This window comes from Lolium rigidum, chromosome 7, assembly GCF_022539505.1.
Source record: "Lolium rigidum isolate FL_2022 chromosome 7, APGP_CSIRO_Lrig_0.1, whole genome shotgun sequence".
Classification (NCBI taxonomy): Eukaryota; Viridiplantae; Streptophyta; class Magnoliopsida; order Poales; family Poaceae; genus Lolium; species Lolium rigidum.
In genome coordinates, this window is record NC_061514.1 from 89982107 (window position 1) to 89997193 (window position 15087).

Below are 15087 nucleotides of genomic sequence, written 5' to 3' on the forward strand. Positions count from 1 at the left end.
AACAATCCATGTCTTAAATCAGGAAATAGAATAAGAAGCTCATTGTTGTCCATTATGCCAAACTAGTGTAAACAAGAAACAAAAAGATGAAATTGCAGGATCTAAAGGAAATAGCTTCGAGCACAAACACAATGGCGCCGTGAAAAGTACTCGTTACCTGGAACCGGAGTATGAGTGCCTTTTTACCTTTCCTCCCCGGCAACGGCGCCAGAAAAGTGCTTGGCGCGTAGTTGACGAGGGAGGAAAAGTGCTTAGTTGCCGGGCTTGCCAATGTGTGAGTGTCGTTTACCTTCCCTCCCCGGCAACGGCGCCAGAAAAGTGCTTGATGTCTACGGGAGCTTCTATTCTTGTAGACAGTGTTGGGCCTCCAAGAGCAGAGGTTTGTAGAACAGGCAAGCAAGTTTCCCTTAAGTGGATTACCCAAGGTTTATCGATCTCGGGGAGGAAGAGGTCAAAGATATCCCTCTCATGCAACCCCGCAACCACAAAGCAAGAAGTCTCTTGTGTCCCCAACACACCTAATAGGTGCACTAGTTCGGCGAAGAGATAGTGAAATACAGGTGGTATGAATAAGTAGTAGCAACGGCACCGGAAAAGTGCTTTGCCCAGGACGAGTAAACAAGCAGTAGTAATGCAGCGAGTAGTAACGCGATAGAAACAAGTAAACAAGCAGACGATAGCGTATTTAGGAACAAGGCCTAGGGATTACACTTTCACTAGTGGACACTCTCAACATTGATCACATAACAGAATAGATAAATGCATACTCTACACTTTTGTTGGATGATGAACACATTGCGTAGGATTACACGAACCCTCAATGCCGGAGTTAACAAGCTCCACAATAATGCTCATATTTTAGTAACCTTTAGTGTAAGATAGATCAAAAGACTAAACCAAGTACTAACATAGCATGCACACTCGTCACCTTCATGCATATGTAGGAGGAATAGATCACATCAATATTATCATAGCAATAGTTAACTTCGCAATCTACAAGAGATCATGATCATAGCATAAACCAAGTACTAACACGGTGCACACACTGTCGCCTTTGCATACGTGCAGGAGGAATAGAACTACTTTAATAACTTTGCTAGAGTAGCACATAGATAAATTGTGATACAAAACTCATATGAATCTCAATCATGTAAAGCAGCTCATGAGATTATTGTATTGAGGTACATGGGAGAGAGATGAACCACATAGCTACAGCGAAGCCCTCAGCCTCGATGGAGAACTACTCCCTCCTCATGGGAGCAGCAGCGGTGATGAAGATGGCGGTGGAGATGGCAGCGGTGTCGATGGAGAAGCCTTCCGGGGGCACTTCCCCGCTCCGGCAGGGTGCCGGAACAGAGACTCCTGTCCCCCGGATCTTGGCTTCGCGATGGCGGCGGCTCCGGGAAGGTTTTCCGTATCGTGGTTTTTCGCATCAGGGGTTTCGCGACGGAGGCTTTATATAGGCGAAGAGGCGGCGCAGGAGGGTCGAAGGGGTGGCCACACCATAGGCTGGCGCGGCCAGGGCCCAGGCCGCGCCACCCTATCATCTCTGGCGGCTCTCGGGTGTTCTGGATGCTTCCGGTGAAAATAGGAACCTGGGTCTTCGTTTCGTCCAATTCCGAGAATATTTCGTTACTAGGATTTCTGAAACCAAAAACAGCAGAAAACAGGAAGTGGCACTTCGGCATCTTGTTAATAGGTTAGTTCCAGAAAATGCACGAATATGACATAAAGTGTGCATAAAACATGTAGGTATCATCAATAATATGGCATAGAACATAAGAAATTATCGATACGTCGGAGACGTATCATGGGCCCACCTCGGGTCCCCTCTTCTCCCCCTTCTGGCTCCCTTCGTCATCTGGAAAAATAGGATTTTTGGTATAATTTCCGTCAACTGTTGATCTTCCGAAATATTGCGTTCTGACGGTGCTTTTTCCAGCAGTAATCTCGGCTCCGTGCATGATCCTCCAATAATCATGAAACATGCAAAATAGATGAAATAACATAAGTATCACCTCCAAATATGAAATATATCAATGAATAACAGCAAATTATGATATAAAATAGTGATGCAAATTGGACGTATCAGGGCCGCGCGCCCCCCTCCTAGGCCGCGCCGCCCTAGGGTGTGGGGCCCTCGGGCCTCCACCTGACTTGCCCTTCTGGCTCCGTGAGTCTTCTGGGAAAATAGGGCCTTCTGTATAAATTCCGAGGTTTTTCCCGAAAGTTGGATTTCTGCACAAAAACGAGACACCGTAACGCTCGCTGAAAACAGCGTTAGTCCGTGTTAGTTGCATCCAAAACACACAAATTAGAGGCAAACAATAGCAAAAGTGTTCGGGAAAGTAGATACGTTTTGGACGTATCACCAACTTGGAACCTGCACAACACAATCAAAATACTTTGCCCCAACTTAACAGTGAGGTTGTCAATCTCACCGGCTTGTTGTAAACAAAGGATTAAACGTATGGTGTGGAGAATGATGTTTGCTTGTAAAGAACAACAGAGAACAGAGTTTGCAGTAGATTGTATTTCAGATGTAAAAGAATGGACCGGGGTCCACAGTTCACTCGTGGTGTCTCTCCAATAAGATAAATAGCATGTTGGGTGAACAAATTACAGTTGGGCAATTGACAAATAGAGAGGGCATAACAATGCACATACATATCATGATGACTACTATGAGATTTACTTAGGGCATTACGACAAAGTAGATAGACCGCTATCCAAGCATGCATCTATGCCTAAAAAGTCCACCTTCGGGTTAGCATCCGCACCCCTTCCAGCATTAAGTTGCAAACAACGAGACAATTGCATTAAGTATGGTGCGTAATGTAATCAACACAAATATCCTTAGACAAAGCATCGATGTTTTATCCCTAGTGGCAACAGACACATCCATAACCTTAGAACTTTATGTCATCGTCCCAGATTCAATGGAGGCATGAACCCACTATCGAGCATAAATACTCCCTCTTGGAGTCACAAGTATCAACTTGGCCAGAGCCTCTACTAGCAACGGAGAGCATGCAATATCATAAACAACTGATACGTCCCAAACGTATCTATAATTTCTTATGTTCCACGCTACTTTTATGATGATACTCACATGTTTTATACACATTATATGTCATTATTATGCGTTTTCCGGAACTAACCTATTGACGAGATGCCGAAGGGCCGCTGTCTGTTTTCTGCTGTTTTTGGTTTCAGAAATCCTAGTAAGGAAATATTCTCGGAATCAGATGAAATCAACGCCCAGCATCTTATAATTCCACGAAGCTTCCAGAACACCCGAGAGGGACCAGAGGAGGGCCACAGGGGGCCCACACATGGTGGTGGCGCCGCCAGGGCCTGGGCCGCGCCCCCCTATTGTGCGGCGGCTCCGTCACCCCTCCGACTCCGCCTCTTCGCCTATTTAAAGGTCCCTGACCTAAAACCTCGATACGGAAAAGCCACGGTACGAGAAACCTTCCAGAGCCGCCGCCATCGCGAAGCCAAGATCCGGGGGACAGGGAGTCTCTCGTTCCGGCACGCCGCCGGGACGGGGAAGTGCCCCCGGAAGGCATCTCCATCGACACCACCGCCATCTTCATCAACGCTGCTGTCTCCCATGAGGAGGGAGTAGTTCTCCATCGAGGCTCGGGGCTGTACCGGTAGCTATGTGGTTAATCTCTCTCCTATGTACTTCAATACAATGATCTCATGAGCTGCCTTACATGATTGAGATTCATATGAGTTTTGTATCACTATTCATCTATGTGTTACTCTAGTGATGTTATTAAAGTACTCTATTCCTCCTCCACGGTGTAATGGTGACAGCGTGTGCATCGTGTAGTACTTGGCGTAGGTTATGATTGTAATCTCTTGTAGATTATGAAGTTAATTATTGCTATGATAGTATTGATGTGATCTATTCCTCCTTCATAGTGTGATGGTGACAGTGTGCATGCTATGTTAGTACTTGGTGTAATTGCAATGATCTATCATGCACTCTAAGGTTATTTAAATATGAACATTGAATGTTGTGGAGCTTGTTAACTCGGCATTGAGGTGCTCTTGTAGCCCTACGCAATTAGTGGTGTTCATCATCCAACAAGAGAGTGTAGAGTGGTTTTATTATGTGATCAATGTTGAGAGTGTCCACTAGTGAAAGTATGATCCCTAGGCCTTGTTTCTAAGCATCGAAACTCCGTTTGTTTACTCGTTCTATTGCATGTTTACTCGCTGCCATATTTTATTCAGATTGCTATTACCACTCATATACATCCATACTACTTGTATTTCACTATCTCTTCGCCGAACTAGTGCACCTATACATATGACAAGTGTATTAGGTGTGTTGGGGACACAAGAGACTTCTTGTATCGTGATTGCAGGGTTGATTGAGAGGGATATCTTTGACCTCTTCCTCCCCGAGTTCGATAAACCTTGGGTGATTCACTTAAGGGAAACTTGCTGCTGTTCTACAAACCTCTGCTCTTGGAGGCCCAACACTGTCTACAAGAATAGAAGCACCCGTAGACATCAACAACACATATATGATAGATCAATAATCAGCTTGACATAGTATTCCATATTCATCGGATCCCAACAAACACAACATGTAGCATTACAAATAGACGATCTTGATCATGTTAGGCAGCTCACAAGATCTAAACATGATAGCACAAGAGGAGAAGACAACTATCTAGCTACTGCTATGGACCCATAGTCCAAGGATGAACTACTCATGCATCAATCCGGAGGCGGGCATGATGATGTAGAGTCCTCCGATGATGATTCCCCTCTCCGGCAGGGAGCCGGAGGCGATCTCCTGAATCCCCCAAGGTGGGATTGGCGGCGACGGCGTCACAGTATGTTTTCTCATATCGTGGCTCTCGGTACTAGGGTTTTCGCGACGGAGTGAATAAATAGGCGAAGGGGCAGAGTCGGGAGGCGGCCGAGGGGCCCACCCCATAGGCCGGCGCGCCCCCCCTCCAGGCCGTGCCGCCTTGTGGTGTGGGGCCGCCTTGGCCCCTCTCCGTATCTCCTTCGGTGTTCTGGAAAGCTCCGTGCAAAATAAGACCGTGGGCTTTTGTTTCGTCCAATTCCGAGAATATTTCCTGTGTAAGATTTCTGAAACCAAAAACAGCAGAAAACAGGAACCGGCGCTTCGGCATCTTGTTAATAGGTTAGTGCCGGAAAATGCATCAAAATGATGTAAAGTGTATATAAAACATGTGAGTATTGTCATAAAACTAGCATGGAACATAAGAAATTATAGATACGTTTGAGACGTATCAAGCATCCCCAAGCTTAGTTCCTACTCGCCCTCGAGTAGGTAAACGATAACAAGAATAATTTCTGAAGTGACATGCTGCTATCCTAATCTTGATCAATACTATTGTAAAGCATATGAGATGAATGAAGTGATTCAAAGCAATGGTAAAGATAATGACTAAATAACTGATAAAGCAATAAATTCTTAGTAGAAAGTTTTGAAGCAACACAAAGGAAGATATAAGTTTCAGCAGTTGCTTTCAACTTCAACATGTATATCTCATGGATGATTGTCAACACAAAGTAATATGATGAATGCAAATAAGCAAGTATGTAAGAATCAATGCACACAGTTGACACAAGTGTTTCCTTCTAAGATAGAAAGAAGTAGGTAAACTGACTCAACATAAAGTAAAAGAAAGGACCTTCGCAGAGGGAAGTAGGGATTACTCTTGTGCTAGAGCTTTTTATTTTGGAATCATAGAAACAATTTTGTCAACGGTAGTAATAATTCATATGTGTTATGCATAAGACATCCTATAAGTTGCAAGCCTCATGCATAGAATACCAATAGTGCTCGCACCTTGTCCTAATTAGCTCGGATTTCCATGGATTATCATTGCATTACATATGTTTCAACCAAGTGTCACAAAGGGGTACCTCTATGTCACCTGTACAATGGTCCAAGGAGATAGATCGCATTTGATTTCTCGTTTTTGATAGATCTCAACTTGAGGACATCGTACCCGGAAAACATAGAAAATAGATAATGGACTCCTCTTTAATGCTTAAGCATTCAACAACAGATAATATTCTCATAAGAGATTGAGGATTAATGTCCAAACTGAAACTTCCACCATGATACATGGCTTTAGTTGACGGCCCAATGTTCTTCTCTAACAATATGCATACTCAAACCATTTAATCATGATAAATCACCCTTACTTCAGACAAGACGAACATGCATAGTAACTCACATGATATTCAACAAAGGTGTAATAGTTGATGGCGTCCCCGAAACATGGTTACCGCTCAACAAGCAACTTATAAGAAATAAGATACATAAGCAACATATTCAATACCACAATAGTTTTTTAAGCTACTTTCCCATGAGCTATGTATTGCAAAGACAAGGAATGAAATTTTAAAGGTATCACGCAAGCAATTTACTTGGAATGGCAGAGAAATACCATGTAGTAGGTAGTTATGGTGGACACAAATGGCATAGGTTTTGGCTCAAGGTTTTGGATGCACGAGAAGCATTCCCTCTCAGTACAAGGCTTTTGGCTAGCAAGGTTGTTTGAAGCAAACTCAAGTATGAACCGGTACAGCAAAACTTACATAAGAACATATTGCAAGCATTATAAGACTCTACACTGTCTCTTTGTTGTTCAAACACATTTACCAGAAAATATCTAGACTTTTAGAGAGACCAATCATGCAAACCAAATTTCAACAAGCTCTACGATAGTTCTCCACTACTAGGTTCAACACTACATGATGCAAGAGCTTAAACATGATCTATTTGAGAGCTCAAAACAATTGCCAAGTATCAAATTATTCAAGACAATATACCAATTACCACATGGAGCATTTTCTGTTTCCAACCAAATAATAATGAACGAAGCAGTTTTCAACCTTCGCCATGAACATTAAAAGTAAAGCTAAGAACACCAGTGTTCATATGAAACAACGGAGCGTGTCTTTCTCCCACACAAAGAATGCTAGGATCCGAATTTACTCAAACAAAAACAAAAATAAAAGCATACACACGCTCCAAGTAAAGCACATAAGATGTGACGGAATAAAAATATAGTTTCACTAGAGGTGACCTGATAAGTTGTCGATGAAGAAGGGGATGCCTTGGGCATCCCCAAGCTTAGATGCTTGAGTCTTCTTGAAATATGCAGGGATGAACCACGGGGGCATCCCTAAGCTTAGACTTTTCACTCTTCTTGATCATATTGTATCATCCTCCTCTCTTGACCCTTGAAAACTTCCTCCACACCAAACTCAAAACAAACTCATTAGAGGGTTAGTGCATAATCAAAAATTCACATGTTCAGAGAGGACACAATCATTCCTAACACTTCTGGACATCACCCAAAGCTACTGAAAGTTAATGGAACAAAGAAATCCATCCAACACAGTAAAAGAGGCAATGTGAAATAAAAGGCAGAATCTGTCAAAACAGAATAGTTAGTAAAGACGAATTTTTTATAGGCACTTAACGTGCTCAGATGAAGAAGCTCAAATTGAATGAAAGTTGCGTACATATCTGAGGATCACTCATGAATTTTCTCTGATTTTTCTGAGTTTCCTACAGAGAGTTCTACTCAAATTCGTGACAGCAAGAAATCTGTTCTCGCGAGAAATCCAAATCTAGTATCAACCTTACTATCAAAGACTTTACTTGGCACAACAATGCAATAAAGTAAAGATAAGAAGAGGTTGCTACAGTAGTAACAACTTCCAAGACACAAATATAAAACAAAAATTGCAGAAATAAAATAATGGGTTGTCTCCCATAAGCGCTTTTCTTTAACGCCTTTCAGCTAGGCGCAGAAAGTGTAACTCAAGTATTATCAAGAGATGAAGCATCAACATTAGAGTTGGGAGTTTTCTCAACAATGCATTGTATCTTGTCTATGTAAGTTTCAGAGGCTCCTCTTTCATTACTTTTAGGCTTACTATCCTCCTCAAATAAATTTTCAGGAACAATCCAATCGAAATTCTTTTCTAGTGCCTCATGCTTTCCTATGAGCTTAAGAGGTATTGGTACTTTAATCTCCCCCTCACAATTGGTTTTATTAGTGTACTTTAGCCTATCTTTTTCCATCTTTTCAAGGGTACTTGCAAAATTAGTATAAAAGCCAAGCATCTTGTGTTTAATAAAGACTTTTCTAGCTTCTTTAGCTACATCACAAAATTATTTAAGAAGGGTTTCTAAAACAAAATCTTTCTTCTCTCCTTCACCCATATCAGAAAGTGTAAGAAACATATGTTGCATTATAGGATTAAGATTAACAAATCTAGCTTCCAACATGTGCACTAAAGAGGCAGTAGCAATTTCATAAGTAGGAGCGAGTTCTACCAAGGATCTATCTTCAAAATCTTTAACCGTACTAACATGAGTGAAAAATTATTCTATATTATCTCTTCCAATGATAGACCCATGCCCTACCGGTATATCTTTCAAAGTGAACTTAGGGGGAAGCGTGATGAAATAAACAGAAGATAAATAAAGTAAATACAAGTAACTAATTTTTTTGTGTTTTTGATAAAAAAAAGCAAACAAGACAAATGAAATAAAGTAAAGCAAATAACTATTTTTTTTGTGTTTTTGATATAAAGAAAGCAAACAAAACAGGAAATAAAATAAAGCAAAGCAAGACAATAAACAAAGTAAAGAGATTGGATGTGAGAGACTCCCCTTGCAGCGTGTCTTGATCTCCCCGGCAACGGCGCCAGAAAAAGAGCTGTTGACGTGGGAGTTGAAAATCTTTGTGGTGTAACTTTTCTTCGTTCCCCGGCAACGGCGCCAGAAAAAGAGCTTGATAACGCGTGAAGCACACGTCCGTTGGGAACCCCAAGAGGAAGGTGTGATGCGTACAGCAGCAAGTTTTCCCTCAGTAAGAAACCAAGGTTGTCGAACCAGTAGGAGATGAAGGCCAGGCATTTTTTCGAGCACCTCTTGTGCATAGGAAAGAAAAAAAAACAACCACACAATGCTAGCTCACACCTTCCACCACGAAAAAATAGACAGAGAGGGCAGGCTGGGGTGAGCTGAATTTATAGGCAAAGGGGGCCTTTAGCACCTGTTTTTTACACGAACCGGTGCTAAAGGTTTCGCGCCTGCCACACAGCTGGCGACAACCCTTTAGCACCGGTTCGTGTCACGAACCGGTGCTAAAGCTCTGTTGGTCCCCTGTGATGTCCTGGCCGCACGAACCGGTGCTAATGCACCCTTTAGTCTGGATTCATAGCTCAACCGATGCTAATGCTCTTTGGAGCTAAAAATATAAGCCCTGCTTTCTACTAGAGGTCGTATAGAGGGAGCCGATGAGAAGAGACCCCCAAGCCCCTATACGCGGCTGTTCGTGCAGGCGCACCCCACATACGCCCGAATCAGCGATGATGCCGAAGGTTGTATGGGAGGCGCAACTGGAGATGCTCGTATCGCTACCTCTCATCACCTTAGCCCGTCATGACGCTTGGCTAAATGCTAATCTCCAAGTTGTTAGGCCGGTCACTGTGGATAGTATCATCCTATAGTAGTATTATGTACCACCTACATTTCATATAAATAATAAGGCCTATTTTTTTGGAAAAGATAAACTAATAAAGTTTGAGAAAGCTTTTTAAAAAACTATTAGGAACAACGATATTATCTAGATATCATATTAAAATATATTTCATGATGAATCTTATGGTGTTGAGTTTGGATTGTACATATTAACAACTTTTCTCTAAGTTTAGTCAAACTTTGCTTAGATTGACTTTTGTAATAATTTGAATAACAAAACATGAGTTATATGTTACCAAAAATATGTCATTTGAAAGATGTTTCCAATAATATATTTTGGTATCATTTAACTTATATTTTGTTAGTCAAATTATTGATCAAAGTTTTAGCTCGAAATACGAAATGGTCTTACATATGAAAAGGAAAGCGGAGGGAGTACTAGTAGTATCATGATATTATTATATTTATTAATTTATAGAATCATAATGCAATATTTTGTGCAATATCTACTCATTAATTTGACATTAATATTTCTATTTGTACATGCTATAACATGGTAGTATCTACTTACAATATTACAGTATCTACTTATGATATCACCATAATCTTTCTCAATATTACAGTATCTACTTATAATATAACCACAATCTTTCTCATCAATAATTGTGTATCATGCTCTGAACGTGATACCACTGGTTCTCTCGCTCCTGCCTGCCTATATAAACCTGCCATATAGTGCCGTTCAAGTTCATCAGCCAAATCACTCATCAGACCAGCACGGCACTGAAAACACACGGCGATGGGGAGCGAGAACCACGGGGCAATGGAATCTGTGGCCGTCGTGGCGGTGCCGTTCCCGGCGCAGGGCCACCTGAACCAGCTGCTGCACCTGTCGCTGCAGCTCGCGTCGCGCGCGGTGGACGTGCACTACGCCGCGCCCGCGCAGCACGTCCGGCAGGCTCGCGCGCGCGTGCACGGCTGGGGCGAGGAGGCGCTCCGGTCGATCAAGTTCCACCCCCTGGGCATCTCCTCCTACGTCTCCCCGCCTCCGGACCCCACCGCCGACTCGCCATTCCCCTCCCACCTCATGCCCCTGTTCGAGACCTACACCGCCGAGGCGCGCGCTCCGCTCGCGGCGCTACTCCAGGAGCTCTGCGGTTCCCACCGCCGCGTCGTCGTCGTGCACGACCGCATCAACGCCTACGCCGTCGAGGAGGCGGCGCGGCTGCCCAACTGCGAGGCGTTCGGGCTGCACTGCTTAGCCGTGTCCATGCTTGTTGGGCAAATCGACGCCCAGCTACTGCGTGAGAACGGCCTCGCTTTCAGCGGCGTCGAGAGCTATGCGACAGAGGAGTTCATGGACTACGTCAGGCGGGCCAGACCGCCGAAGCAGATGTCGCCTGGCGCAGGCCTCCTGGCCAACACATGCCGCGCGCTCGAGGGTGAGTTCGTCGACACCGTCGCCGGGCACCTGGCGGCCGACGGCAAGAAGATCTTTGCCATCGGACCATTGAACCCGCTTTTCCCCGCGAGCGCGTCCATGCCGGGCAAGCAGCGGCACGACTGCCTTGACTGGCTCGACAAGCAGCCCCCGGCGTCAGTGCTCTACGTGTCCTTCGGCACGACATCGTCTCTGCGAGCGGAGCAGATCGAAGAGCTCGCCGCAGCACTGCGCGGCAGCAAGCAACGGTTCATCTGGGTGCTGCGCGACGCCGACCGCGGAGACATCTTTGCGGAGGGCGCCGGCGTGAGCCGCCACGAGAAGCTGCTGTCAGAGTTCACCAAGGGTACTGAAGGGACGGGGCTGGTGATCACCGGGTGGGCGCCGCAGCTGGAGATCCTGGCACACAGCGCAACGGCGGCATTCATGAGTCACTGCGGCTGGAACTCCACCATGGAGAGCCTGAGCCACGGGAAGCCGATTCTGGCCTGGCCAATGCACTGCGACCAGCCCTGGGACGCGGAGCTTGTCTGCAACTACCTCAAGGCCGGCGTCCTCGTGCGTCCCTGGGAGAAGCACGGCGAGGTGATTGCGGCCAAGGCCATTCAGGATGTCATCGAGGAGTTCATGCTCTCTGAAAGAGGAATGGCTGTGCGGCAGCGGGCTACGGCGCTCGGGAACAGCGTCCGCGCCTCCGTCGCTGATGGCGGTTCGTCTCGCAAAGACCTGGATGACTTCATGGCTTACATCACAAGGTGATCGACTGAATGCCATGTGAGAAGGTGCCTTTTCATATCGACACAGTACGTCATGTTTGATTTTAAACTAGAAATTCCGCTGCTGTGCATCTCAGTCTGAAATCTTAGTTATACGCAGCAAAAGATCCGTAATAATTCATGTAGGTCAACACCAGACATCTGAAATATTTTTACTCACCGAAACAACAGGCCAAAACAGTTGACCAGATAAAAAGAAGGGAACACACAAAAACAAGAAACATACTCCACTTCATTCTCCCTCTCCTCCGCGAAATAAGTGTATTTCTAATTTTTAACCCAAATCATTTTTTTAAAATATTTGATTAACTTTATAGAAAAGAGCAACAAAATAGAGAGAGCAGCAACATATAGAGAGATGGCTCTTGGGTACACGTACACATGCTCACTTTATTTAAAATATGTTTTAATAAACGTGATTTGAAAAATCAGCAAAAAAAATGTCAGCGAGGAAATCCTCACGACTTGTGCATACTAAGTGTAAAGTTGCGTTGTGGGCAAGAGCTCATTCGAGCAATTGCTAGGAAGGGAACTGGAAAGGACCATGACCAGTGGTTCCTAGCTGCTACCATGACATTTATGTATGAGCCTGATATATTTACTCCTTCCGTTATGATTTATTATATATTAATTTTAAAAAATAAGATTAATATTATATTTATTAGAATGTAGATTATTTTAAAACGGATAAAGTATTACTACATCTGTTTCAAAGAATAAGGCATACACGTATTCTAAGATGAACTTTGATCATAAAAATTGAGCAACAAAATCTTGATTATATTATATGTAATTAGTATTGTTAGATTCGTATTAAAAAGTACTTTTTAATAATAATAATTTTATACAAATAATTTTTATCTATTTAAAGTAATTTTTGCTCAAACAAAAAGCACGTAAAAAGAAGAAGACTACTTATTCCTTTGAAAGGTAGTAATGAAGAACCATGGAAACACTTACAGAAGGAAAAAAAAAACAAGCTGGGTGGAGACTGGAGAGCAGCCCTACCAAAGTATTTGGCATCGATCCTAGCACAGTAGCACCCAATAGGTCAGCTTTTTTCTAGTGCCTCTCAAGACCTTCTTCACATGATACTATTATGTACAGATGTATCGGTGCGTGGAGTTATTTATTTTGTTCCGATGCTTACGGTCGGGAAAGTTTAGGTTCCTTATTTTCTGTGAGGTAACTACCTCTAGATAGAAAATACATCTTACAGTAGTACTCGAATTATTTCACAGTACAAGTACAATGTTGTAAACACAGTGTTGTCAACACGTCATTTTAACACAGCACCTGCTGGCAATTTCATTTCGTGGCTTCCCACAAGCCACACCTTAGCAGCGGCGTGCTGGTGATTTTCCTTATCGTGGAAATTGTGAAACATATTAGTGCTGATGCTTGTCAAACTACTCCATGGCGGAGTACTAAGTTTTTGTTCTTCAGAAATTTGTGCCTATCCCTTATTACTGGCTTAGTGGCTTACCGCCACTTATGCACATGCCAATCGCTTGGCATCGATAAAAGCAAACCGAAGAGGAACATGCTGTGTCAGTATCCAAAGGCACCTTCTTGCACTGCATCGAGTGGATCACCTTGTGATGTAAGCTATGAAGTCATCCAAATCTTTGCGAGAGGAACCGCCATCAGCGACGGAGGCGCGGACTGCGTCCCCGAGCAGCATCGCCCGTCGCTGCATAGCCATTCCTTTGTCAGAGATCATGGCTTCCTCGATGACTTCCTGAATGGCCTTGGCCGCAATCACCTCGCCGTGCTTCTCCCAGGGACGCACGAGGATGCCGGCCTTGAGGTAGTTGCACACAAGCTCCGCGTCCCACGGCTGGTCGCAGTGCATGGGCCAGGCGAGGATCGGTTTGCCGTGGCTCAGGCTCTCCACCGTCGAGTTCCAACCGCAGTGGCTCATGAACGCCGCCGTTGCGCTGTGCGCCAGGATCTCCAGCTGCGGCGCCCACCCGGTGAACACCAGCCCCGTCCCTTCCGTGTCCCTGGTGAACTCTGACAGCAGCTTCTCGTGGCGGCTCACGCCGGCGCCCTCTGCGAATATGTCGCCGCGGTCGGCATCGCGCAACACCCAGATGAACCGTTGCTTGCTGCCGCGAAGTGCTGCGGCGAGCTCTTCGATCTGCTCCGCTCGTAGCGACGACGTGGTGCCGAAGGACACGTAGAGCACGGACGCCGGGGGCTGCTTGTCGAGCCAATCGAGGCACTCGTGCCGCTTCTTGCCCTGCTTCGACCCGATCGCGGGGAGAAGCGGATTCAACGGGCCGATGGCGAAGATCTTCTTGCCGTCGGCGGCCACGTGCTCGGCGACGACGTCGACGAACTCACCCTCGAGGGCGCGGCATGTGTTGGTCAGGATGCCTGCGCCAGGAGAGATCTTACTTGACGGTCTCGCCCGCCTGGCGCACTCCAGGAACTCCTTGGGCGCGTAGTGCTCGACGCCCCTGAAGGCGAGGCCGTTGTCACGCAGCAGCTTGGCGTTGATTTGCCCAACGAGGATGGACGCGGCCAAGCAGTGCAGCCCGAACGCCTCGCCGTTGGGCAGCCGCGCCGCCTCCTCGTCGGCGAAGGCGTTCAGGCGGTCGTGCACGACGACGACGCGGCGGCGGGAAGCAGAGAGCTCGTGGAGTAGCGCCGCGAGCGGGGCGCGCGCGCCGGTGATGTAGGCGTCGAAGAGGGGCAGGATGTGGGACGGGAACGGGGAGTCGGCGGTGGGGTCCGGAGGCGGGGAGACGTAGCTGGAGATGCCAAGGTCGTGGAACTGGATCGAGCGGAGCGCCTCCTGGTCCCAGCCGTGCACGCGCGCGCGAGCCTGACGGATATGTGCCGCCGGCGCGGCGTAGTGCACGTCCACCTCCACCCCGCGCGACGCGAGCTGCAGCGACAGGTGCAGCAGCTGGTTCAGGTGGCCCTGCGCCGGGAACGGCACTGCCACGACGGCCACGGACTCCATTGCCGCGTGGTTCTCGCTCCCCATCGCCGTGTGTTTCTCACTTCCCAGTTCTCAGTGCCGTGCCGTGGTGCTGATTTGGTTGCTGATGAACCTGGGCCTATGGCAGGTTATATACGCAGAAGCTTCATGTTCCTCAACTGAGCAGCTCGCTAAGTGGCTAAGCTGATTAAAATTGTTAAAGTGCGCGTACGCCATCATCTACGCTAAGCTCCAGTTTCAGAGTATGTACAAGGCGGGACATAATGCCAATCTGTGACATGACACTCTCAGGTATATAAAACTCAAATCTCCGAGCATTTGTTTTCTAAAATCGCCACATCTCTTGACGTGTAATAAAGAACATAGCAATTACCAATTCTGCATTCATCAAAGTGCTTATCGTCAT

At 45.7% G+C, this 15087-nt stretch overlaps 2 protein-coding genes across 2 annotated transcripts; one reads left to right on the top strand and one right to left on the bottom strand.

Annotated features, from left to right (window-relative positions):
* The first annotated feature begins 10310 nt into the window (after positions 1-10310).
* LOC124673923 (putative cis-zeatin O-glucosyltransferase) lies at positions 10311-11893 on the top strand. The gene has a single exon (XM_047209971.1). It carries the CDS (start codon positions 10311-10313, stop codon positions 11709-11711), a length of 1401 nt encoding a protein of 466 aa, XP_047065927.1. The 3' UTR covers positions 11712-11893.
* Positions 11894-13097: 1204 nt separating this feature from the next.
* On the bottom strand, positions 13098-14726 carry LOC124673922 (putative cis-zeatin O-glucosyltransferase). Its single transcript, XM_047209970.1, has one exon. It carries the CDS (start codon positions 14724-14726, stop codon positions 13320-13322), a length of 1407 nt encoding a protein of 468 aa, XP_047065926.1. The 3' UTR covers positions 13098-13319.
* Between the last annotated feature and the right edge of the window lie 361 nt (positions 14727-15087).

Coding starts and splice junctions, on each gene's coding strand:
- LOC124673923 (XM_047209971.1), top strand. CDS start 10,311: ATGGGGAGCGAGAACCACGGGGCAATGGAATCTGTGGCCGTCGTGGCG.
- LOC124673922 (XM_047209970.1), bottom strand. CDS start 14,726: ATGGGGAGCGAGAACCACGCGGCAATGGAGTCCGTGGCCGTCGTGGCA.